This window comes from Gossypium hirsutum, chromosome A07, assembly GCF_007990345.1.
Source record: "Gossypium hirsutum isolate 1008001.06 chromosome A07, Gossypium_hirsutum_v2.1, whole genome shotgun sequence".
NCBI lineage: Eukaryota > Viridiplantae > Streptophyta > Magnoliopsida > Malvales > Malvaceae > Gossypium > Gossypium hirsutum.
In genome coordinates, this window is record NC_053430.1 from 13,023,547 (window position 1) to 13,050,851 (window position 27,305).

The following is a 27,305-nucleotide window of genomic DNA, read 5'->3' on the forward strand; positions in this document are numbered from 1 at the left end:
CACAGGAGTTATTCTTAAAAACTAGTGAATAGCCTTTCTGAATTAGCTGACCAACACTAAGTAGGTTTTGGTTTATGTCAGGCACATAAAGTACATCAGAAATAACTTTGTTACCTGAATGTGAGCTGATCACTGCATATCCTTTGCCTTTGGCCTCAATAAGGTTGCCATTTCACAACTCTGACTTTGGAAGTAAACCTTCTGTCAAGATTCTTGAACAGCCTTTCATCTGAAGCCATATGGTGAGGACAACCACTGTCAACTAACCAGTTCCTACTGATTTTGTTTGAGGTTGCATAACATGATGCAGAGAAAGCATGCTCCTCTTGAGCTTGAAGGACTTCAGTAGCCTTAGCTTGCATTTGTTGCTGACCTTGTACCTTTATTTTGTTCTTGCACACCTTCTCAACATGACCAAACTGTTTACATCTCCAGCACTGAACATCTGGTCTATGCCAATAGTTCTTTTCCAAATGTATAGTCTTTTTACAGTGAATGCATGGTGGAAAGCTCTTTTTTTCAACATCCCTTTTTGATTTCTCCCTTTTGTCAAGCCATGGTTTCTTGCCTTTGTAGCTTGAACTTGAACTTAAGCTTTCTTTGGCCTTTTCTTGGAAAGCTCCTTCAGGGTGCTCTTCCTGCCTATTGGCCCTCCTTTGCTCAAGTGCATATAGGGAATTTACCAACTCAGACAATGAGATGGCTGATAAATCTCTCGAGTCCTTCAATGAAGAAATCTTTGACTCAAATTTGTCAGGGAGAGTTGTAATGACCTTTTCAACAACTCTGTTCTCACTGAAATCATCACCAAGGAGCCTAATGTTGTTGACTATGGCCATTATCCTATCAGAGTACTACTTGATGGTCTCTGACTCTTTCATCTTCAAGTTCTCAAAGTCTCTCCTAAGGTTGATCAGTTGCTACTGCCTTGTCTTGTTTGACCCCATAAACTCCTCCTTTAGCTTCTCCCATGCTTGCTTTAGTGAGTCACATGCCATTATCCGAGTGAAAATCACATCGGATACTCCATTTTACAAGCAAGCCATTACTTTATGCTTCTTGGCACACTCTTCACGGTGTTGCCTTATCTGAGCAATGGTTGGATTGGTCCTCAATGGAGGTGGTTCAACATCATTCTCGATCACACTCCACAAATCATGTGCTTGAAGGTATGTCTTCATCTTAACTCCCCAGATGTGGTAGTTCTCTCCAGCAAACATAGGTGATGGTGGTGGTGTAAAGCTCATCCTTACAGCAAACAAATAGACCAACAAGAAAACTGCTTCTGCTTCTTTTCTCTCAAACACAAGTTACTCACAAACAGAACACAACCAAGGTCCTTAAAAACTTAGGCTTTTAATACCATTTGTTGCGTTTTAACAGCAAATGAGAAAAACAGAAGCAAGTAATCCGGATGAAGTATGAAGCTTTATTTGAAAATAGAGCAACAAGGTAATAAACCTGGATGAAGAATGAAAGAAGTTTGAACTTCAAAGACTTGAGACTTGCAGAGAGAAACTACCAACAAAGTAGAAATTTTTGGAAGAAATGAATTTTTCTTACTTTCCATTTCATCCGGCTAAAGTATATGTGATACAATAGAATAAGATAATTACCTAATATCTAACTGCTACCACTAATACATGACTCAAGCTTAGCTAAAATTACACTAAAAAGAAGCTGACATATCAGCTATTACATCAAACATAAATGAACAACAACAACTCCTACTAACTTGAAGTCAAATTACAAAGAAACTAAATCAAGTTACAAATGAAAGGCTTGGATGTTGGTTTCCTGTTGCATTGCAGGCCAAAAATTTAACAGATATCAACAATAATAAGCATTGTAATGGGTGTATGCTGCCCATTTTTCTTCATTTTACAATTCTTCATGTTGTGATTTCTTTCTCCACAAAGCTTGTGCTGAATTGCCAAGGAAGAGTACTCGGGTATGCTTCCTCCCATTGCACTTCATGCTTCTCACATATGGTATTTTTAAATGCTATCGATGTCTCCAAGACTTCAATGGTTTCTCCTACAATTCCGGCTCTTTCGTTCTCTGCCATCAATGTGCTGCACTTCCTCATAGTTTTACATATCAAGAAAAGGAACCACATTTCCTCTTTTATGACGTAGAAAACGTGAGCAATTGCAGTGCTTGTGGTAGTGACATAAATGTCTTCTACAGATGCAAAGATTGCGATTTTGCTTTGGATGTGAGGTGTGTAGCATTACCAAAAACTGCTTAGAATAAGTGCGACCAACATCCTTTTAAACTTGTTTATGGAGATTCCAATAACTATTCACCCATCATTGGTGTGACATATGCGAAGAAAGAAGAGACCTAAAGCTTTGGTTTTATCTCGACTGTGTTCTCAAAAAATATCTATTTATCAAGTTGGATAGTAAATACAAATATAAGGATTATTCACATCTTCCCACTTTCGTCCAAAAAATTAATTGCCAGAGTGTGGAAAGCCCTGCCAAAATCTAATCCTTGAGTGTGAAGAGCATGATTACAACTTTTTCGGTCATTGAGAACGCTTACGTATGCCGAAATATGATTGTTTTTTGAGTTTTTATTATTTGCATTAACATTAATGATGTATTAATCAATTATATGTTTATTTTGTTGCTGCCTTTTAGCATTGGCTTTTTGTGATTTTGCTTTATCTTTCTACATTATCTTTGTAAACTATTAATGGATTATAATTAGTTACCTGCAAAGTTGATTACTTTGGTTGTTCTACAAAGCTATTATATTATGCAAGAAAGATTATCAATACCCTTTACCCAGGTAATTTACCAGAAAATATATGTAAAAGTATAATAATAATTATTATAAAAAGATGAAGAAAAATCTTGATATACGAGAAAATTTGAAGGTCAGAATATATGTTTATAACTCCAACATTAGCATTGCAAAAAGCAACATAAAAAATTAAGTAAAAACTTTACCAGAAGAAAATGATGGTAAGTGAAATCTAACAATAAACATATTAAAGTATGAAGTGAAAACACATTGAATCAAATTAAGCTAACTAATAAAAAGCATTCAACATATAAAGTTAGAGTTCAATTAAGCTAACCTTATAAACCTAAAGATTTCAACACAAAATTTTAACAGTTTGATATTTTTTGTTAAAGCAATTTACACGATGAATTTAATAATAATAATAATAATAATAATAATAATTGGCTCAATCAAAGAAAGCTTTTATTGACTCAAAGATAAAATGTTAGCATATTCGTAAATGAGATTATATGAAAAGTGAAGTATAATATATCAATATATATAAAATAATTAAATAATTATGGTCTTTGAAGCAAATCGCTGAGGCTTTAGTTTTTGACTTCAAAAATTTTTAATGTTTAATTATAATAAACTGTTAATGTTTAATTTTGGAAGCAAAATTTTCCCAGTTAAAACTTATAAAAAATTTTTTAAAAAAATTTAAATGATCATGTGATACAAATTCAAAATGCGACATCAATATACCTTAATAAAAATTCAAGTTTAAAAACCAAATCAAGAAAAACTGCCAAGTTTCGAGAATAATGTAAACAAAAAAAAAACATAGGGACCAAGGTGGAAAAAGTTACCAAATTCAATTACTAAATGTTGCTTTATTCCATTTATTTATTACTAATATTATATGGGCACATTCTTGAACAAAATACATATGCTCACAAGTTATTTAAGTTTGATTAAAGTATATTTGATTCAATCATTGTCGAGTTGAACTTAATCTCAAGCAACTCGAGCTACTACTATGACTAAATTTGAGTAACCTAACGCTAGACTTAAATAGTTTGTCAAAGTCTCAATTTGAACTCAAAGACAAACTATAATAAATACTTGAGTATGAAGTTAGTACAAGAACCAAGCTCAAATTTTTTTACGAGATAGTTGAGCGAGTTTGAATAGTTCAATTCTTATCCCAAATTAAACTCAAATTGTACTTTAAATGATCATATTATTAAAATACCCTCTAAATGAAAATTAATTATTGTAGGACAAAACACATTAGCGAACAAATATAAATATAAATATTTATATTAAATACAAGATCTGAACAAATAATATAAACAAATAATTATATTTATGCAAAAACACCAAATCTAAAAAACAATTAAATAAACAAGATCTTGAAAAAACCAGAAATCGAATAAGGGAATCGAGTTTTACTAGATGTTGAGGCCTATTTTCACAGTTTCCTTAAGGCAGATTCGACTGCTCCTATGGTACTTAGAGAAATATGGGTCGTTTGTCTACAAGGATAGAACAACAAAATTATCACGGCAGTAGTACCTCTGCAGTGATCAACGAACAAACCTTACCTTCTTTTATCATCGAAACGTTTGAAAATTTGGAGAGAAAGAAAATAATTTTTCAGAGTGAAATAAATTTGTTGTTTGTCTTTAAAAAATCTATAATATTCTTTAGGCTTTTATAGGCATTCAATATGGAGGAATTTTGGAAATTTCTATGAATAAAGATACAAATCTGCATTAAAGGAGCCTTGAAAATTTCCATGAATTTTAGAAATTCCGGTAAGGAGCAAAAGGAGTGGAAAATGGGCCAAAATCAGACAAAACGAGCTATTTTTAGGAACCAAATGGCTTGGACATTCCCATACGGGCTAAGCACATGCCTGTGTGAGCCACACAGGCTGGCCACACGCCCATGTGCCAACTCGTGTCGATATCGCTCACTGTTTCCCAAACACGTGGAAAAAACCAATTTTTAGGGTTTCTGAGTATTCTAAATTCTATAAATACACACTAGAAGAGGATCTAAGGGGCAGGGAGAGTAGAACGAAGAAATTACTCGAAGAACACCTTCGGAATCAACTCAGAAGTAGGATCTCCTTCAAGATTGAATATCTCCATTCAATTTCTCTAGAAGTTTTTGGGTTTCTTTACGCTTTGTTGTTTTCCTGCCAAAGTATGAACTAAATTCCCTAGATACCTAGGGAAGATGAACCTTGATGGGTTTTATTATTTGATTTTCTGGATTATATGATAAATACTTGTTCTTGTTCTCAATTATGTATGTTTATTTCTTCCTTTAATATTTTTAGGATATTAATTCAAGTGTGATGTGCTTATTTCTGCGGAGCAAAAGTCCCTATTTAAGAGTAGGTCTAGCATAATTGAGTGGAGTTGCATGCAATCCTAGAAATAGGACGAAATAAATCTACCGGATTAGAGTCAAATCTAATAGGGGAATCCATAGATCGAGTTAATGCGACAATAGGGGTTTTAATTAGAAAGAGATTTCAATTAATCAATTTAGAGTCAGTTGTTCTTATTCTTGAAAGAGATATTACCATAATTTAGGGATTTCTACGGATCAAGACAAGTGAATAAATCATCTAATTCAGATTCAGAATAATAAGTGAAGTCTAGGTGGATTCTTTCTTGGGTATTGTCTTTCTCTTTGGTTATAATAAAGTATTTTCTCATTCTATTCTCTGTCATGTTCTTAATAATTAGTTTATTTAAATTTAGATTAAAAATATCCCCTTTAATTTGTAGGCTAAATAATAAAAATATAATAATTACTAATACTTTTAATCCTCGTGGATACGATATTCCCGACTCACCATAGCTATACTACTATTTGATAGGTACGCTTGCCTTTGTCGTGAGTTAGTTAGTTTACTGACTCATCAGCATTCAATATGGAGGAATTTTAGAAATTTCCATAAATAAAGATACAAATATGCATTAAAGGAGCCTTGGAAATTTCCATTAATTTTGGAAATTCCAAAGTGCCACATCATCATACCTTAATAAAAAAAATACTTTATTTCATAGGGAAAGGATTGTATGAAATAGTGACGCCACGTCATCTGTATCCCTTTCCAATAGTTTTATGCCACATCAGTACTCTTATCCTGAATTTCAGGATTTTATCCTGAAAAAAATCAAATCCAAATTAAAATACTGAAATTCAGAATAAAATCCTGAAATTCAGGATAAGAATACTGATGTGGCATAAAACTATTGGAAAGAGATACAGATGATGTGGCGTCACTGTTTCATACAATCCTTTCTCTTGTTTCATATTTCGATTAGAATTTTAAACTCGTGTTATAGTCCACATGTAGTTGATACAAATTAAAAAAATTCAATAAATTTTAAAAAAAAGTTAATAATTTTTTTTAAAAATGATCCACATAAGTAATAAAGTACAAATGACTACCAAGTAGACTATTACATCAGTGCCATTGAAGATTGTGGACTAAATTTATCAAATAAAAATTAGGATCAAAGTGAAAAAATGAGTAAATGTTAAGGGCTAATTTTGCCACTATGCAAACCCAACTTTAGGGACACCAGTACCATTGAAGATTGAGGACCAAATTTATCAAATAAAAATTAGGATCAAAGTGAAAAAATGAGTAAATGTTAGGGGCTAATTTTGCCACTATGCCAACCCAACTTTAGGGATATGGGTGCTAACTTTTTTACCATCTAATCCCGCAATTTCCGTGAGAGAACAAAGAAGCCCACATTGCTCTAGGAAATGAGAAACCAACACTCACTCATCTTTGGTTAAACTTAACATTACCCACACTGCATCAACAAAGCCATTTCTACCGTAGATCAAGGCTCACCAAATTCCTAGGGATGAAATTTTTAAAAATAAAAGTACAAAGACTAATTTCAAATTTATAAAGAATACAGTGACCTATGTTATATTTTAACCTAAAACTAAATAAGCACACAATTCTCCGCCGTCCCTAACCGAAATTTACCAGCCAAAAGAAAAAACAGTTACAAGGGTAACGAATCAGAAGAGAAGCCATCTTGGTTTCATCATGTTGTTCATTAATTATAATATATAAAAGAAAGCCCCCCAAAAGCCATGCATCCCTCCAAGAACTAAAGCTTCAATCCATTTGCAGAAAGAAAATCAGTAAGTGGTAAGGCTCCCGCAATCAAGAAACCTTTGTGGCCTTTTCTTGGAGCACTTAGCAGCTTTCCATTCCAATGGCGGCGAACCCTCCAAACACCGTTAGCTTTCCATTTTCAATGACGCCGAGGCCTCCAAACACCGTTCGCTTTCGATTGGATCATAGACATCGTGTCTACTTATGCTGGAATTGCCAGACTGCCGTCTTCAATGTCCCCCGCTACAACCCCGCTCCACGTGTATGTCTATCAACTCTCTCTCTCTCTCTCTATATATATATATATTTGATTCTTTTTCTACTACTGGAAATCTGGAATTTCAGTTCAAGGGTAATGTAAGCATTAGGTGATGCAAGATTAGAGTTGGTTCAAGGTTCCACTTTAAAGTTATCTTTTAACTTCAAAACTGAGGTGCAAACCAATAACATGCTTTGAATCAACAGGTACGAGGCGTGGAGATTGATGGACAGGAGGTGGATGGAGTTATCTGTAACACACCGTAAGATATCTCTCTCATTCTGTAATAATTTAATCACATATTCATTGTGTAATAATAATGTAATTTACTCATTCGTTGATGATGTAGTGTTAATCTGCGGGAGGATCACATAATTACTCATAGGTTTGTCAATAATTTGCCCGTAGTGAATGTCCATTGCAAAAATTGTAATGAACTCCTTGGCCAGAAATTTGTAAGTTCTTTAAACATACACATACATATATATATATATATATATACATAGTATGTTATGTGGTGCGCTTAGTATTTTTCAGATTTTGGGTGGTCATATTATGAGGACACCTAGGCAACGATTTTATGCGGTTGAGGGACCAGTACTCCTTCATACGTAAGTTTAATTCCCTTTAGAATATTGAATGCAAATAATTATTAGAAAATATATTATTATTTGATTGAATGAAAATGGTGGGTGCATGCAGGGATGTGATGATATATTGGGATGGAAGGTTTTTGCTTTGGGCTGATAACTACGAGCGAATCGACGAGGGCGAGGAGGAATAGACAAAAATTTCCAAGTCGAACAGAAGTATACTAAGAGTGCAATACGCAAGCAGTGCTGGTTTTGTAAATTTTTTTTCAAGTTTCCCTTAATAATCCGTCAAAATAGTGATTGGTAGTATAATTGCTGTTGGATTTTACAGTATAAATGCGAGATTGGTACTACTATAAATGTTCTTTCATAACATAATATCTTTTAATATATAACAATGTTTCTTCATTTCTAAATTTTTCAAGAAATTTATGTTATTTTCATAAATCACTTCAAATGCAATAAAAATAATTATATATATAAATATAAAAAATCATCGATTCAATTGAATGCAAGGGGTGCGACTTTACTTTAGATGGTAGGTGTGTTACATTGCCATAACCTGTTCAACATAAGTTTGATAAACATCCTTTAGACTTTGTTTATGGATAATGCAATGACTATCTATACTCTAATATTATTGTGAATATGTGAAAAAGAAGAGACCCGAAGCATTTGTTTTATCATAACAAGGTTTGCGACAATGCAATGCACTCCACTATTGTTCTCAAATAAATAGAATATTTGTTTATCAAGCTGGATAGTAATTACAAATATAAGTTTTTTCATCCACATCTTGTGTGCCTTATGATTATTCTGTTATCTTAGCATTGGCTTGGCAAGCTTTGTTGCTTTTTCTTTTATCTTTCTACAATATGTATATAATTAATGGGTTACAATTAGTTACTAAAATTCTTCTTCAAAGTTTTACGGTTTGCATGAAATATATTCAATACATTTTCTCTCGTAATCCATACGTAATCCACTGTATAATGCTAGAGAGTATTGTAAAATGATAATAGAAAAAGATGATGTAAAATCTTGAAATATTAAAAAAATTGAAGGGTAGAGAACATGTTTATTTAATCCAAATTAGCATTTCCAATGACAGCAAAAGAAAATTAATGTAAATATGCTAGAAGAAGAAAATAATAATAAGTGGAAAAAAAAAAGCAATATCTTAAAGGTATGGAGTTGATACAAAAGAGGGGTGTGGAGTGGCATGCGTTGAATTTTATCATCACAATCAAAATTGAATTTATCTTTTATATAAATTTTTAAAATAGTTAGTTGGAACTTGCATTTTTAAATTGAAAAAACAAGATTAAATTCTAAAAAATTGAATTACTAACATAAAAACTTATGGAAAAGAAACAACAAAATTTTGAGTTAAATATAATTATAACGCACCAATACAATGAATATCATACGAATATATGATTATTTCAACAACTATTATTTATAATGATTGAAGTATCAAATTTTTTGTAAACTTAAATTTTAAACATGGTTAGAATACTACACAAACAATAACAACATAAATTATCTATCATTATAAAAAAAAATCTACAAAGTAAAAAGGCTAATGAGAAATAGATTCTCTTCATTTTTGAACTATTCTTTTTTTTTCTTTTCATTAAAAAATATGACTAAATATAATATTTGATATCTAAACTTGTCAAATGTTATACAAATTATCCAAAATACTAACAACTAGGGGTGAGCGATATTCGATTAAATAGAATCAAATAAAGTGGAATATTTTCAAGTTAGTCAAGTTAATGAGTCCAATTTATAATCCTAACTTGATTTTTTTTTCAAAAATTAAGTTAAGCCAAATAATTTTTCAAGTAAAATTAAAAAGGTCAAATTAAAATATTGTTGACAATATGACTAATTCCAAGTTAGAGCACATAAATTTGAAATCGTATATATATATATATATATATATATTTTAAAAAAAAGAACTCTTTCAAAGCAAAATAAGAACAAAAAAAAAAAAGAAGAAGAAGAAGAACAAGAAAATAATTTAGTTCCATAAACTTGATTTGATAATTTATTTGTTTAAGGCCATAAATTTGTCATTTTAGAAATTTTTTTTATAACTTAACATTTTGATATGTATTAGAATTTTACATAGTTTTATTTTTGGAATTTTAATATTTTTAAAATTTTTATAAAAATATAAAAAAATTAATAATATTTTGAATGCTTGAAGATTCTTTTTAATTGCAATTTTGTTTGAGAGGGATTAGTTTGATATTTTAAAAATTGACAAGGATTCAAGAAATATTTATACGAATTCGTTAACAAGTTGTAAAATTCAATCCAAGCTGAACTTAAAAAAAAGTCGAATAAGCCAATAACTCAAATACTAAAAATATTAAATTATCTCTTAAATATATAAAAAAAATTCAAATATTGAATTTTAATCCATTTATGATCCATTTTAATAATTTGGCTTTCATCTAGAACAAATCATTGAACCAAACTTCTTTCATTAAATTATGATTTGCGGTTTGCACTTCAACAAGGTCTTGACTCGGTGGTATAATTGATAAGGAAGTACTCAAATTTTTAAATATTTGTTGAATTTATTTATTTGATTTAAAAGTCATTAATTTTATTATAATGTAATATTTAATCATAATAATGATTTGTTCTAGATAAAAGCGAAATTATTAAAATGGATCATAAATGAATTAAAATTCAATATTTGATTTTTTTTTATATATTTAAGAGATAATTTTTGGTTTCCATCACATTCGATAGTGTATATATAGACCATTGAATTAACAACCATTAGCCATCCACATCAAGTCTCAATTGAGAGGCAAATAGAAAAAATGGAGCTTCAACATTATATAGGCCATCCACATCCACTGGTGTTCAACCAAGAGATGAACCATCAAAGTGAAAAGACTTTCTGTTGCTTTAGATGCAATAGAAAGGTGAAGGGTCTAAGCTTTAGATATTTAGAGTGTGGGTTTTCCCTGCACAAGGGATGTGCCCTTTCGTCCTTTGCCTTCGATGTGCAGCACGTCTTCTTCTTTGAAGATAACATTAACAGTCATTGCAGTGCTTGTGGTAGTTATAGAAATCTCTTTTACAAATGCAAAGATTGTGACTATGCTTTGGATGTGAGGTGTGTAACATTGCCAAAAATTGCTCGGCTTAACTGTGACGAATATCTTTTGAAGCTTATGTTGAAAAGTCAAATTAAAAGGGGTGTTGAAAAGTCAAAAAAATGGGAGGTGCAAGTGGCACCGAAAGAAAAAAATGGTAGGCAAGTTGTTTAAAGTTGAATGGGATAATTGCAATTTTGGTCCCTAATTTTTTAGGCCATTTGCAAGTTAGTCCCTGAACCTCAACTATAAATAGGCCTAACCATTTCTCATTTACACCATCCCAACCAATCTTTCTCTCTTAGTTTTCTTTCTTCTCCCATTTGAGAATTCTTAAGGAATTCTATTTGTTTGTAATATTTTGAAGATAGTAAAGTTATCATCTGGTGTTAGTGCCCGAGGACGTAGGTATAATTTACCGAACCTCGTTAAAACTCTTGTGTTCTTTCTTGTCCTATTTTTCTTTCAATATTTGAGGGTATAATAGTAGTATTTAATTGTGCTATTAAATTACTATAGAAGGGATATTCTGACTAAGGAAAGACTTGGTATTTAAGAGATCCATGTGATCCACCTCTCTTCCCTGGGAATTGAACTTTGTGTGATTTTTTAGTACAATAATTTACACGCTTCCGACCCTATTGGAACAACAAGTGGTATCAAGAGCCGAAGGTTAATCGTAGTATGCTCTGTGGTTGCAGTTTGAACTGATCTTCCACATCAGAAAAGATTTCCTTAGGTATATTGAAAGATTATGGAGAAAACGGTCGGTGTAGGAGCTTCAACATTGTCCATGTGGACAAGACCGACAATTGCAAATGCAAGACTGGCCGTGGAGATCTTTGATGGCACGGGCCATTTTGGTATGTGGCAAAGTGAGGTTCTAGATGCCCTTTTTCAGCAGGGTCTAGACATTGCCATTGATGAAGAGAAACCAGATGACGTACAAGAGAAAGATTGGAAGGCGATCAATCGGTTGGCATGTGGCACAATTCGATCATGCCTTTCTCGAGAGCAGAGGTATGCTTTTTCAAAGGAGACTTCTGCAAATAAGTTGTGGGTGGCACTTGAAGAAAATTTTTTGAAGAAAAACAGTCAAAATAAGCTCCACTTGAAGAAAAGACTGTTTCGCTTCACTTACGTCCCAAGTACCACAATGAATGATCACATCACCAAATTTAATCAGTTAGTCACTGATTTGCTAAATATGGATGAGACATTCAAAGATGAAGATTTGGCTTTGATGCTGTTGGGGTCACTTCCTGAGGAGTTTGAGTTCCTAGAAACTACTCTACTTCATGGCAGGAGTGATATATCTCTGAGCGAAGTCTGTGCGGCCTTATACAGTTATGAACAGAGAAAGAAGGACAAACAGAAAAACTCAATAAGAGATACAGAAGCTTTAGTAGTCCGAGGTCGTTCATACACTCGGAAGAAAACTCAGAAGGGGAGATCAAAGTCAAAGTCCAGACTCGGGAAAGATGAATGTGCTTTTGTCATGAGAAAGGCCACTGGAAGAAAAATTGTCCAAAGCTGAAGAATAAGGGAAAAGCTGCTGTAGATGCTTGTGTTGCAAAGCATGATACTAGTGACTCTGAACTATCACTGGTTGCATCATCATCGTCGTTCCATTCAGATGAGTGGATATTGGATTCGGGTTGTACCTATCATATGTCCCCTAACCGGGAGTGGTTCTCTGATTTAGTAGAACTAAATGGAGGAGTTGTTTATATGGGCAATGAAAATGCTGTAAAACTATTGGGATAGGTTCAATCCAATTAAAGAATCAAGATGGATCAACCAGAGTTCTGACTGATGTTCGGTACGTGCCCAGTTTGAAGAAAAATCTCATCTCATTGGGAGCCTTGGAATCCAATGGTTCAGTTGTTACTATGAGAGATGAGATTTTGAAAGTGACATCTGGCGCACTTGTGATATTGAAGGGCATCAAGAAAAATAACTTGTATTATTACCAAGGTAGTACAGTTATTGGAGTAGTCGCTACAGCTTCCGGTAACAAAGAATTGGACTCAATGTAGTTGTGGCATATGAAGTTGGGACATGCCAGCGAAAAATCCTTGCAAATTCTGGCAAAGCAAGGATTGTTGAAAGGTGCAAAGGCTTGCAAATTAAAATTTTGCGAGCATTGTGTTCTGGGAAAGCAAAAGAGAGTGAAATTCGGTACTGCTATCCATAATACAAAAGGTATTTTGGAATATGTTCACTCAGATGTGTGGGGGCCTTCCAAGACACCTTCATTGGGAGGAAAACACTACTTTGTTACTTTTTTTGATGACTTTTCCAGAAGAGTTTGGGTGTATACCATGAGAACTAAGGATGAAGTGCTTAGAGTTTTTCTTAAATGGAAAACTATGATCGAAAACCAGACTGGCAAGAAAATCAAGCGGCTTAGGACGGACAATGGAGGGGAATATAAAAGTGATCCGTTCTTCGATGTGTGCCAAGAGTATGGTATTGTTCGACACTTCACAGTTAGGGATACACCACAGCAGAATAGATTGGCAGAGCGTATGAATCGAACATTGCTGGAGAAAGTTCGATGTATGTTGTCCAATGCTGGGTTGGGCAAGCAATTTTGGGCTGAGGCTGTGACATATGCTGGCCATCTTGTTAATCGTTTGCCATCATCTGCATTAGAAAGAAAAACTCCTATGGGGGTATGGTCTGGAACCGGCTACAGATTATGATTCCTTACATGTGTTTGGATCCACTGCATATTACCATGTGAAGGAGTCAAAGTTAGATCCGAGGGCAAAGAAAGCTCTCTTTATGGGAATCACTTCTAGAGTGAAGGGATTTCGTCTTTGGTGCTTAAGCACAAAGAAAATGATCTGTAGCAAAGATGTTACCTTTGATGAATCTGCCACATTGAAAAAGGTAGCAGATAAAGATATTCAGACGAGCAATACTCCACAACAGGTGGAGTGTACTCCAAAACAGGTGGAGTTTGAGCAGATGGGGATTTGCCCAGTTAATAAGTCTAATTCTCCAGCCACAATGGAGGAATTAGAGGTTGAAGAGGTTCTGACCCAAGAACCACTAAGTACACCAGAACCAGTTGCAGTTGCAAGGCCACGGAGAGAAATTCGTAAACCTGCTCGATTTACTGATATGGTGGCCTACGCCCTTCCCGTTGTTGATGATATTCCTATCACTTATCAAGAAGCAATGCAAAGCTTAGAAAGTGATAAATGGAAAAGTGCCATGGATGAAGAAATGCAGTCTTTCCTGAAGAACAATACTTGGGAGTTGGCGCAATTACCGAAAGGTAAAAGGGCAATCGGATGCAAGTGGGTATTCGCAAAGAAAGATGGATCTCCTAGCAAGAAGGATATTCGCTACAAGGCAAGATTGGTAGCTAAAGGCTACGCTCAGAAGGAGGGAATTGACTACAATGATGTATTTTCCCCTGTTGTGAAGCATTCCTCCATTAGAATTTTGTTGGCCTTGGTAGCACAGTTGAATTTGGAACTAGCTCAACTTGATGTTAAGACGGCTTTCTTGCATGGTGAGTTAGAAGAGGAGATCTATATGACTTAGCCCAAAGGATACACAGATGCTGGTGGTAGAAATTGGGTTTGTAAGCTGAACAAATCGCTATATGGATTGAAGCAATCCCCGAGGCAGTGGTACAAGCGATTTGATAGCTTTATGAGAAGGCAGAAGTACACAAGAAGCAAATATGACAATTGTGTGTATTTGCAGAAGCTGCATGACGGATCTTTCATTTATCTACTCTTGTATGTTGATGATATGTTAATCGCTTCGAAGAGCCAAAAAGAGATAGATAAGCTGAAGGCTCAGTTGAATCAAGAGTTCGAGATGAAAGATCTAGGTGAGGCCAAGAAGATTCTCGGCATGGAGATAAGTAGAGATAGATAGAGAGGCAAGCTTTGTTTGAATCAGAAGCAATATCTGAAAAAGGTATTACAATGTTTTGGTGTAAATGAAAACATAAAACATGTAAGTACCCCACTTGCTTCTCATTTGAAACTTAGTGCTCAATTATCTCCGAAAACTGAAGAAGAAAGAGAATATATGGCAAAAGTCCCATATGCTAATGCAGTTGGGAGTTTGATGTATGCGATGGTGTGTACGCGGCCTGACATTTCACAAGTTGTTGGAGTTGTGAGCAGGTATATGCTTGATCCTGGAAAAGGACATTGGCAAGCTGTGAAATGGATTCTACGGTATCTTCGAAAAACCGTAGATGTTGGTTTAATTTTTGAACAGGATGAAGCACTTGGTCAGTTTGTAGTTGGATATGTTGATTCCGACTTTGCTGGTGATTTAGATAAACGTCGTTCAACTACGGGGTATCTGTTTACTCTTGCGAAAGCCCCAGTGAGTTGGAAGTCTACCTTACAGTCTACAGTAGCTGTGTCTACTACAGAGGCAGAATATATGGCAGTTACAGAAGCTGTTAAGGAGGCTATTTGGCTTAATGGATTGTTGAAAGACTTAGGAGTTGTTCAAAGTCACATAAGTTTATATTGTGACAGTCAGAGCGCTATTCATTTAGCGAAAAATCAAGTCTATCATTCAAGAACCAAGCTTATCGACGTAAGATATCACTTTGTGCGGGAAGTCTTTGAAAAAGGAAAAATTCTACTTCAGAAGATTCCGACAGCAAATAATCCCGCAGATATGATGACCAAGGTGGTAACAACAATCAAGTTTAATCATTGTTTGAACTTGATTAACATCCTGAGAATTTGAGCACCTTCAGGTGTATGGCGCTCGAGAGCGCATTTGGAGGCACTACAAAAGATAACTTTATCGAATTTGGGGAGTTGAAGGAAGTGTGTGAAGATGTGATTATCCTAATCAAATCTTCAAGGTGGAGATTGTTGAAAAATCAAATTAAAAGGGGTGTTGAAAAGTCAAAAAAATGGGAGGTGCAAGTGGCACCGAAAGAAAAAAATGGTAGGCAAGTTGTTTAAAGTTGAATGGGATAATTGCAATTTTGGTCCCTAATTTTTTAGGCCATTTGCAAGTTAGTCCCTGAACCTCAACTATAAATAGGCCTAACCATTTCTCATTTACACCATCCCAACCAATCTTTCTCTCTTAGTTTTCTTTCTTCTCCCATTTGAGAATTCTTAAGGAATTCTATTTGTTTGTAATATTTTGAAGATAGTAAAGTTATCATCTGGTGTTAGTGCCCGAGGACGTAGGTATAATTTACCGAACCTCGTTAAAACTCTTGTGTTCTTTCTTGTCCTATTTTTCTTTCAATATTTGAGGGTATAATAGTAGTATTTAATTGTGCTATTAAATTACTATAGAAGGGATATTCTGACTAAGGAAAGACTTGGTATTTAAGAGATCCATGTGATCCACCTCTCTTCCCTAGGAATTGAACTTTGTGTGATTTTTTAGTACAATAATTTACACGCTTCCGACCCTATTGGAACAACAGCTTATAGCAATGACTATCCACTCCATTATTAGTGTGACATGCGAAAAAGAAAGATACTCGAAGCTTTGTTTTTATCATTGCGAAGTTTGCGACAACGCAATGCATTCCAAATACATTCTTTGAGAATATTCATTTATCAAGCTTAGCAGTAAATACAAATAAAAGGATCATCCACATCCTCTCACTTTCATCCAAAAGATTTAAAAAGAATTTTAAGTGATGACGTGCCACAATTTCAAAGTGCCACATCATCTTACCTTAACAAAAATCCAAGTTCAGAGACCAAATCGGGAAAAGCTGTTGAGTTTTGAGAGCAATGTGAAAAAAAAGTTCAAGAACCAAAGTGAAAAAAGTTATCAAATTCTATTATTAAATATTACTCTATTCCATTTATTTATTACTAATATTATATGGACATATTCTTACTTAAACAGAATACATATGCTAGCAGGTTATTCAAGTTTGATTAAAATTTTTTTGATTCAACTATTGTCAAGTTGAGCTTGATCTCAAGCAACGCGAGCTACTACCATGACTATATTTGAGTATCCTAGCACTAGACTTAAATAGTTTGTCAAAGTCTCAATTTGAACTAAAAGTCAAACTATAGTAATACTCGAGTCTAAAGTTAGTTAAGGAACCAAGCTCAAATCTTTTACGGGATAATCGAGCGAGCTTGAATTGTTTAGTTTTTATCCCAAATTAAACTCAAATTATACTTTAAATTGATCATATTATTAAAATACCCTCTAAATGAAAATGAATTATATCAGAGTAATTCTTTTACAAGTCGCATGTTTGAATAAAATCTTAAATGGAACATTCAATATTCTATAACAAAACAAATTATGTCAAATTATATCTACATTAGAAAAGCAAATCATACTGTCCAATATTATAATCTGAATATGCATAACTTATAGAAGAAAAAATTGAAATACCATATACTTCGAAGGATAGAGGACGTGTTTATTTACTCCGAATTAGCAATGACAATGTCTGAAAAAGAAAATAAATTAGAACTTACTAGAAGAAGAAAATAAGAAGTGAAAAAGAAGCATTATTTTAAACGAATACATATTCTCAAAAATTATTTTAGTTTGATTAAAAAAAAGATGCAATTATTGTTGAGTTGATCAAAAGTAACTCAAGTTATCACGTTGGCTAAATTTAAATATTCTAATATTTGACTTAAGTAACTCACAAGCTTAATAATACTTAAATTTTTATTTAGTATCGAAGACAAACTCGAATAATTTTTAAGTTTGAAATTAGTGTGGGAACGTAAATTTACTAGATAATCATATGAGCTTGAATTGTTCAATTTTTATCACAAAATTGTATTTTAATTATTCATTTTATTAAAATACCCTTTAAATGCAATTGAAATATATCATAACAATTCTTTTGTACGTTACATGTTTGAATGAAACCTAAACATATAAAAATTCGAACAAGCAACACTTTATAACAAAGCAAATTATGTTGAAGTATATAAGTAGGTAATTTTAATCAAATTTGTAATTTTTAATATTTTTAAAATGATTAATATTTTGTTTCATGTTTCGATTGGTTGATGTTGTTTGCAACAAATTTTATTTGAAGGAAATATATATAAAAAATACTCTAAACAATGAATTTTAATAGTTTGATAATTCAATTTAACTCCTTTCATCTTATCTAATCTGCATATTGATATATTTAATTCTAACATTTACTCATTTTATTACTTTAACCTTAACTTTCAACATCTATTTAAATTGTTTTTTAGATGAAAATTTTGATTGACTTTCAAAAGTTTAATATCACATATGCAAAAACTTCTTCTACATTTCACATGTGGTTAATAAAAATTCAAAAAAAAAAAATTATGAATTCATCAAATTCTAAAAAAGTTAATAAAATTCTTAAAAAATATATCCACGTCAATAATGTACAAATGAAAGCCATGCAAACTATCGCATTAGTTCCATTGAAGATTAATGACCAAATTGATCAAATAAAAATTAAGACCCAAGTAACAAAATGAGTAAATGTTAGGAGTTAATTTTGCCACTATTCCGATCCAACTTTAGCGATGTGGGTGGTAACTTTTTTATCATCTAATCCCCCTATTTCCCAAAGAGAACAAAGAAGCCCACATTGCTTTAGGAAATGAGAACCATAAGTCATAAATTATAGAACCAAAGGGTCCAAAGGTGGTAGAGTTGGGCAAAGTGTTAAAAATGAATCTTAAACACTCACTCATCTTTGGTTAAACTTAACATTAACCACACTGCATCAGCAAAGCTGTTTCTATATTAGATTGAGCATGTAAGATCTTTGCTCACCAAATTCGTAGGGACTAAATTTTTAGAAATAAAAGTATAGGGGCTAAATTTCAAGTTTTAAAAAGTAGAGGGACTTATAGTATATTTTAACCTAAAACTACAAATTAGAAGAGAAGCCATCTTGGTTTCATCATTTTGTTCATTAATTATAACATATAAAATAAAACCCCCAAAACAAAATCTGTAAGTGGTATTGCTCCTGCAATCAAGAAACCTCTTTTTTATTTCTTCTCTCCCATTTTCATATGAACTTTGTGACGTTTTCTTGGAGCAGTCAGGAGCTTTGCATTTCCAATGGCGGCAGGCATCCAAACACTGTTAGCTTTCCCTTTCGAATGGCGGAGGTTAAGTTTCCATTAGATTATAGACATCGAGTCTAATTATGCTGCAGTTGCCAGACCCACGTTCTCAATGTCCCCCACAACAACCCCCCTCTCCCTCTGTCTTTATTTCTCTCTTCTATTCTTTTCATTCTTTTATTAATGCTAATTTCTAATCCCTTGTATGTGATTTAATATATTTTAAATTTGTAATTTGTAATTTTATTTAATTAATGCAAAGAAAAAAACAAAAAAAATAAAAAAAGGCTAGGAGAAATACCTCAAAAAAAGAAGGGATACAAGCATAAGGAATAAATTATAATCCATGTCGACCATATTTAGTTCAGAATTTGTGACAATTGATTACATCATAGGATAATTCAAAGAAATTTTCATATTGATTTTTTAAAAAAAGTAAACACACAAGTGTCCATTAGCTTTTCTTTGCTCTTCCTGCACATAGGAACTAATCTTCCAAAATTTTATCCTTTTCAACTAAACTTTTATTAGGAATGTTGAAACCCGGTGGCGGTGGAATATTTTGAGACTTTAATACTTTTTGCTGTTGATAGCATGGTAAAGATTGTTGGTGATCTTTTGGAAGCATGTGCTCTGGTAGAAGAAGATATGGATGACATAGTAGCTTGCTAGCATTCTACCTTTTTGTTTGGATCGATAGTAAAACATTCCCGAAGAAACTCTTTCCTAACTTCGACATGTCTTTCGGGATGTTGGGCGATTCTCCCCTCAACAGCTTGTCTCTTAAATCATCTCGTTCATGAGTGTCCCATGGCAATCTCCCCATAATCATTTCAACCACGATGCAACCCAACGAGCATATATCCAATGCACCACTAACTTTCCCTGATAATCGATTTAGGAGACGTGTAATACTTTGTACCTCGAAACCTAGACGTTGTATCTTTTACCCCTTGTTGTTTAGCTAACCTAAAATCAGCAATCTTTAGAGTAGGTAAACGGGTACCATGTTGAGGAGTGAAAGCCAGAATATTACCTGGTTTTAGATCAAAGTGAATGAGTACTCTCTCATGAACATCCAAAAGCCCTTCAAATATCATTTGAGTATAACATTTAACATCATTTTCTGGGATTTTACCACCATACTTGTTCATCAAGTCTAACAAACTACCTTCTGGAGCATATTCAAGGAACATATTGTAAACCTCTCCTTGTCCTTGCTCAAAACTTGTAAAACCACCGTAGCATTGAATAATATTGGGACAACCGAAAAACTTTAGAAGGATTTCTTTTTCCTTACGTAGAAAAGAAGAGTAATATTCGTTGATAGATTTGACAGCATAAATCTGATTATAAACAGGAGTTACGATTTTCCCTAAATGCACTACTCCATAAGAACCATTTCCAAGAACCTTGATCTTCATTAGTTTAACCTTCATTATTTTTTCTTAAAACAAATAAGAGTTTAGAATCTTAAAAGTTATGTAGCTTAGTTTATATATGTAGATAGATTTCCCAATTGCATTTGTAAAAGGATTACTATTTTCATTATATTATTTGTTGAGTGTATAAAGTAACAGTTCCTTTTGGAATAGGATAAGTAAAATAAAATATTAAGCATGTATATGTTATCGCCAATAATAAATTAATAATGTTAGTAAAATATTAATTGTTTTACATATGTTATGGTAAAACAGCATTAATAATTTTACCAAGAATAAAATATATTTCAGTATATGGTATCATTAATATTTATTTTATGATAAAATAAAATAGTATGTTATACTAAAATAAAATCTGAAGTTACCATATATATTATTACCAAGAATAAAATATCAATTTTTCTGAACCATATTAAGAATAATTAATATTATCTTAAGTTTTATTTGTTTATCATTATTGTCGAAACCATTTTTTTAAAAATTTAAAAATGATGGATCGACTTTTTGGAAAGCGAAAATAGAGTCGCCACCGATCCTTTTATTTTGGTGTGATCTGATCACCTAAGAATTTGGTTATTTTAATAAAACATTTGTGATTTACTAAAACAACGGTTCTGGTCTACGAAAATTTTAGAAAACGGGCTCGGGAGTCGGTTACGTATGAGGAAGGGTTAGCACCCTCACTACGCCCAAAATTGGTACCAAATCGATTAAATATTGTCCTTTTGTCTAAAATTAAAAATGTTTTTGAAATGTGGTTCTTGTTAATAACATTTGAATAACCCGAGTCCATTGCCAAAAATCTTCTTGTTTTGACGTTCGAAAATTTGTAATTCGAAAATAACAAAAGGATGCCCAACTATTTGGTCCAATGAAAAATCGATACCCAGCACAGTAGGGCACGATTCCTCGAATTTCCAAACATTGACTATTACCTCACCTTGGAAGATACGAGTGAAATTCCGAAGAGACATTCGATTATTTTGAACAAACGGGAGATTGCAACCCAACACGATAGGGCACTATTCCCCGAATTGCCAAACATCGAACATTTCTTTCATTTTAAAGAGTTTTTAGAAAATGTGAGTGAAATTCTGAAGAGATATTCGACTATTTTGAGCAAACAAGAAATTGCAACCCAGCACAGTAGGGCACGATTCCCCAAATTACCAAACATCGAATATCGCCTCCGTTTTAAGGAATTATAAAACTAGCTCAAAACGTATTAATTTGACTTGAAATAAAATGGAATAATTATTTTAGATTAACAAGTTTAAAATCCCAACAAGTCAATTGCAAGTAAAAGGCAAAGTTATAAACATGAGACGATATGCATGGATAACGAACTCTATTAATGAATAAAAATAGTGTAAAGATGAATAAACAAATAATAATAATAAAAAACTTAACGTGCATAAAATAGCAGTAAGCTCACATCCAAACATTAACAATCAAAATCATGAAAGCTAAAAATATAACCAAAGAAACAAATCAAAGTACGAGCCCCGACAAGTTTTCAAACCTAGATAAATAAAATTAAGATAGCAACACCAAGTACCAATCGCAAATGTAATGTAATAACTTATAAAACGATAAAAACAACAAAACACTCATGATATACAAAACAACATGGGCAAACTACAAACATATAAATAATTATTAAAATAAAGATTACGAAGAAGGAAATTTGAGTCAAATAATGTGCATAAACATTTTAGAGATGATGTATCCGCTTAAAGTTAACAAATGAATAGATATAAAAATAGTATTTAAATGTGAGATTTAAAATTAAAACAATATGTAGTAAAATATGTTCTAGAAAAATGACTTATGTACATAAAAATATATTAAGATAAATTTAAAAGAATTCATAAAAGAAATTAGCATGGGACTAAATAATAATAATAATAATAATAATAATAGTAAAATCGAAGAGCATCTAAAAAACATAAATAAATGAACTTTTTAGTATAAAAAGTTAAAGGAATAAAGAAATAAGTAGATGAACAAGATAATAAACAAAACAATTTAGTTTGAAATTATAAACAGAAAATAAAATAAATAGAACAAATAAGACAAAAATAACAAATAATATTGATGGAGCAAAAAAGACAACGTGATAAGGATATTAATAGTAATAATACAATGAGCAGTTGTCCATGAATATAAAAATAAAGGCAAAAGAATAGTACAAAACAATGGTGAAATAAAAATAAAGAAAAAAAATGGAAACTAAAAGGATTTGATTTAACGTAAAAAAATGAAGTCTAAGGCGTAAAATATAGGTAAATCAATAAATATGAAAATAAAATAAAATATAAGGGGTTGAATTTAAAAAGAGCAAGTAAATAAAATACTAAAGAAAATAAAAATAAAAGCAGAATATTGAAAATAATAAAAAAAATGAAAAATAAACAAGATTAAATGGTCAAGGAACCGAAAATAAAAAAAAATGAACTTTAAGGGATAAATTAAAAAGTTAGAATTTGAGCTAAAATGAGATACATGTAAGGAAAGAGGGACTCATATTGTAAATAATGAAAAGAAGGCCATCAAGGATCGAAATGAATCACGCTGAAACAACGAGGGACTAGCTGGGAAATATTCCCAACCTTTTATGCGCAGTGTTTCGAAGGACCCAGATGTAACCCAAACAAAATCTAAGAGCTAAATTAAAAAAACAAAAGAAAACATAAAATGGGGCCTAGTAGAATAAAGTTGCAAAGGAGAAGGACTGATCTAGTAAATCTCCCATTTAGGGATGATGCACACCCCCACTCCACTAAACACGCCGTTTCATCCTCATCATTTAAACCAAAAAAAAAACCTTTTTTTTTATTTCATTACCAGCCCCAATTTTAAACAAAAGAATAGAGAGCTTATCTGTTCTCTCCTCCTCCCCCTTTTCAGCTAGGATTTCGAAAATCCATCATCGCCGTCGTTCACCGTGCCGAACGGAGAGAAGGACTCCGACGACGCAGCCACGAGGTGGATCCGGTAAGACTCTCTTCTCCTCTTTTTTTTTATTTTTTATGCTCACTTTCGTTTAATGGATTTGTAAACAGAAATAAAAAAGAAACTAAAGAACAAAATGAAAACCAAGAGAATACGATCGAAAATCAACCTTTTTTTCTTGTGTTTTTTTTGCTCTTTTTATTTCTGAAAAATCCTCGGTACAAGAACGGGATCCCTCCTTTTACGATTTCTTTCAACCTCTATTTTTAGCAAAAAAAAATCAGATAGAATCCAAAATCCCCCCTATTCCTGATTTTCGAATGGCTTTCTTATAGCCCTCCCTTTTTTACAAATTTTATTATTATTTGTTGCTGTCTTTTCTCCTTTTTCTCTTTTGCAGGTGCAAGTGGAGCAAGTGGAGGTGTGGGTGGTGACAGACTTTGGTGGCTAGTTTTTTTAGTTTTTTTTTTGTGTGTGTTTGGGTTGGGCTAATGTAATTGGATTAGGTTAGGTCAAAATTGGGTTTGGGCTTGTAACTGGGTAATGGGTTAGGTTTAATTTTGGATTTAGTTTTATTGGGCCCTGGACAAAATTTGGGCCTTACAATTATTTTTTTATATTTTAACAAAATGATCTTCCTTTAATTATATTTAAAAATATAAAAATATATTAAATAAATCAATTAAATACATTACCTTGAAGACAATATATGAATATTTTTGTATTAAATAATTTAATTAACTTTAATGGCATAAAAAATAGTTTATTTAAATTTATCTTATTTGATTGAATTAATTTTTGAAAAATTGTATTTAAACTCAAAAAAAATATATTATAAATGCTTTCTATTTTAAAATCGATATAAAAAATCAATTAATTAAAAAAGAGCCATCATAAATTATGTAGTCTTAATTTGTTTATATACATATATACTTCGATTATGAAACAAATTTAACTTTTACGTACCAATTAAATATTTACAAAATATAATCATGATTTTATTAATTAATAATTTTTTATCACTTAGATTGTTTATTCACGTAACAATTTTATTAATTTAGAAAGGAACTTATATTCTTTTACTAAACCACCATCAAAAGTATCCAATTTATTTTGGACGGTTGCTTTCCTTCTTGAGCGGTAACATCGTGCTTTTATTAACGCGGAATGGGCTTACTTTTTCCGTATTATAAATTCGCATGTTTGGATTACAACCTGTCAAAATTATCGCAACATCTTTGACCCCTCGACATAAAATGAGATGTTTTAGATTCGAGAATAAGTGGTTGGTAGAAGATGATTTCTTGGATTTAATTGTCGAATCTTGGTGAGATGCGACCAAAGTAAAGTGCTTCACTGTGCCTCTGAATTGAAGCAGTGGGATAAGATGTTACGGAATCATTTTGGTTTGCACATTGATATAGTGAAACGTAATATTCAGGCTGCTCGGGAGACTGATTTGGGTGTCACTTCTTTGTTAGTATAACTAATAAACGTTAGCTAGTCTATTAGTAGTTATACTATTAATAACGGATTGACTGCATTAACTGATGGTTGTTAGTAGTTAGCTTGCATGGATTGCTTGCTTATTCTAGTATATAATGGCATGTATCCACACTGCTCATTCTATGAGAAATAAATGATATTCTTCTTGATCATGTTGTTTCGTTAGTTTGACATGGTATCAAGAGCCAATTGATCTCAAAGAATTTTTTTTTCCTATCTTCTTTTCTTCTTCGTTTATCCATGTCGCATCCTACCAGTCCGTTAGCTGCTCATTCTGCTACATCCAGTCTTACAGATGGAGTGGTTGATAGTCGGTTCTTTGCTACCAAGAAAATAAGTGTACTTCTTGATGATACTAACTATCTACTATGGCGACAACAAGTTCTTTTGGCCATCAAGACATACAAGCTTCAACGGTTCTTGGACACTGGTACGGTTTGAGATGCTGATGGTGTGCTTTATGAGAACCCAGAGTTTGCTCGGTTTGAGCAGCAAGACAGTGCCCTTGCTTCTTGGCTTCTATCTCTGTCAGTCCGGCTGTTCTTCCTCATCTTATTGGCATGGATACTAGTGCCCAAATCTGGAATGCCATTGTTACTCTGTATGGTAGTAAAACTACTTCTAGGTTAATGTTTTATAGGCGTGCCTTGCACTCTCAACGCAAGGGTAATCTATCTATGAGAGAATTCTTGGTCAAGATTAAAGGGTTTTGTGCTAATCTTGCAAGTTACGGGGAAGTCATTAGTGACCATGAGCATGTCACTATTATACTCAATGGTTTGCCACCCGAATATGAGTCTGTTGTTACGATCATCACAGCCAGCTTAATTCCTTACACTGCTCAGGGGGTAACTACAATGCTTCTTGATGCTAAAGCCCGACTACAAGATCTTGTATTTGAGGTCCCTAGTTCAGCTAACATGGTGATGCATCAACCTTCAGATGTTCCTGAGCCTACACCGACTTATCGTCCCTCCTCCAATACTAGGGGTCATGGACGTGCGCGTTCATCTACCTCTCGATTTCAATGTCAATTGTGCGGAAAGCAATGGCATCTTGTGGATCGCTGCTACTATGGGTTTGATGCATCCTATAAGAGTACAGGTTACAAACCCCCACCTTTTTCACAAGTAAATCTATGTATGTATGCCACTGGCTCACCTATGGTCCCTTGGGCACTGTCTCCTGTGTCATCCACCAATGCTGCTTCCACACCTCCATCAGGTTGGTATTTTCCACCTGTTCCTAAATGGTCTAATCCATTTCCTGTGAATTCTTCCCCTCCTGTTAGTGCAACTCCTCCTACACCCACGCACCCTCAGGCCCTCATTGCGACTCCTGAGACAGTCAATGATAATGCTTGGTATCCAGACTCTGGGGCAACACATTATTTTACTCATTCAGCTTCTTTACTGGGTGACAGCACTGCTTACAACGGTCCAGGTAAGGTATATGTTGGTAATGGCAATGTACTTCCTGTTTTATCTACTGGTCAGTCTTCTTTGCTCACTCGTGCACGGTCGTTATACATGAGATCTTTGCTATTTGTTCCTGGTATAACAAAGAATCTTTTGTCTGTATCCAAATTCACTAAGGACAATCAGGTGATCTTTGAGTTTCTTCCTACATAGTGTCGAGTGCGTGATCTAAAGACTAGGGAGGTGCTTCTTCGAGGGTCTGTTCAGAATGGTCTCTACAAGCTACACTTACATGGCATATACCCTTAGTGTATTGTCCTCTAGATCAGCTCAATGCTTTGCAGGAAGCTTGAATGTTTCTTTAAATGTGTGGCATGCTAGACTTGGTCATCCTTGTAAATCAATACTTACAAAGGCTTTAGTCCACTGTAATACATCCTTTGATTCAAATAAAGAATTGTCTCATTGTGTTGCTTGTTATCTTGGCAAAGAACATAAACTACCATTTCAGAAGTCCTTCACCGAGTATACTACACCTCTTCAATTGATTGTTGCGGATGTTTGGGGTCCAGCACTACTTTTTTCAAATGGTTTTCGCTATTATGTTGCCTTCACGGATGCATTCACGCGATATACTTGGGTATATTTTTTGAAAAAGAAGTCAGAAGTGCTTGCTGTTTTTCCCTTGTTTCATAGACAAGTTGAAAGAACTCTTGGCTGTAAGCTTAAAGCTTTGCAAAAAGGTGAGGGAGGAGAATTTCAAGTGCTGAAATCATATCTGTCTCTTCAAGGAATTGTGCATCGCCTTGCTTGTCCCTATACATCTGCACAAAATAGCATCGTGGAACACAAACACAGGCAAATTGTTGAGACTGGTCTCTCAATGTTGGCTCATGCAGCTATGCCCTTAACCTACTGGCATGATGCCTTCAGCACTGCAGTTTATTTGATAAACAGGTTACCTTCCCATTCCCTTGCTAATATCTCACCCTATGAAAAATTGTTTCAAGTTTCACCTGATTATTCGTGTC

General features: G+C 33.3%; 2 protein-coding genes and 1 long non-coding RNA gene across 3 annotated transcripts; 2 read left to right on the forward strand and 1 right to left on the reverse strand.

The window, feature by feature from the left end:
* The first annotated feature begins 6,751 nt into the window (after nt 1-6,751).
* On the forward strand, nt 6,752-8,164 carry LOC107937305 (uncharacterized). Its single transcript, XM_016870166.2, has 5 exons — nt 6,752-7,166; nt 7,370-7,425; nt 7,513-7,618; nt 7,701-7,774; nt 7,866-8,164. Exons 1-5 carry the CDS (start codon nt 7,005-7,007, stop codon nt 7,945-7,947), a joined length of 480 nt encoding a protein of 159 aa, XP_016725655.2. The 5' UTR covers nt 6,752-7,004; the 3' UTR covers nt 7,948-8,164.
* Nucleotides 8,165-19,307: 11,143 nt separating this feature from the next.
* LOC107937303 (mitogen-activated protein kinase kinase kinase 17) lies at nt 19,308-20,843 on the reverse strand. Its single transcript, XM_016870164.2, has 2 exons — nt 19,990-20,843; nt 19,308-19,922 (listed from the first exon to the last, which is right to left on the reverse strand). The coding sequence occupies exons 1-2, from the start codon at nt 20,390-20,392 to the stop codon at nt 19,918-19,920; spliced, it is 408 nt and encodes a 135-aa protein (XP_016725653.1). The 5' UTR covers nt 20,393-20,843; the 3' UTR covers nt 19,308-19,917.
* Nucleotides 20,844-22,506: 1,663 nt separating this feature from the next.
* On the forward strand, nt 22,507-23,994 carry LOC107937298 (uncharacterized). Its single transcript, XR_001694639.2, has 2 exons — nt 22,507-23,392; nt 23,751-23,994. It is a non-coding gene; the product is annotated as an uncharacterized lncRNA (long non-coding RNA).
* The last annotated feature ends 3,311 nt before the right edge of the window (nt 23,995-27,305 follow it).

Bases quoted from the DNA above. Each gene is read 5' to 3' on its own strand.
- LOC107937305 (XM_016870166.2), top strand. From the start codon at position 7,005: ATGGCGGCGAACCCTCCAAACACCGTTAGCTTTCCATTTTCAATGACG. The intron at 7,167-7,369 runs GTATGTCTATCA...TTGAATCAACAG, and splicing joins GCTACAACCCCGCTCCACGT to GTACGAGGCGTGGAGATTGA. The intron at 7,426-7,512 runs GTAAGATATCTC...TTGATGATGTAG, and splicing joins GGAGTTATCTGTAACACACC to TGTTAATCTGCGGGAGGATC.
- LOC107937303 (XM_016870164.2), bottom strand. From the start codon at position 20,392: ATGAAGGTTAAACTAATGAAGATCAAGGTTCTTGGAAATGGTTCTTAT.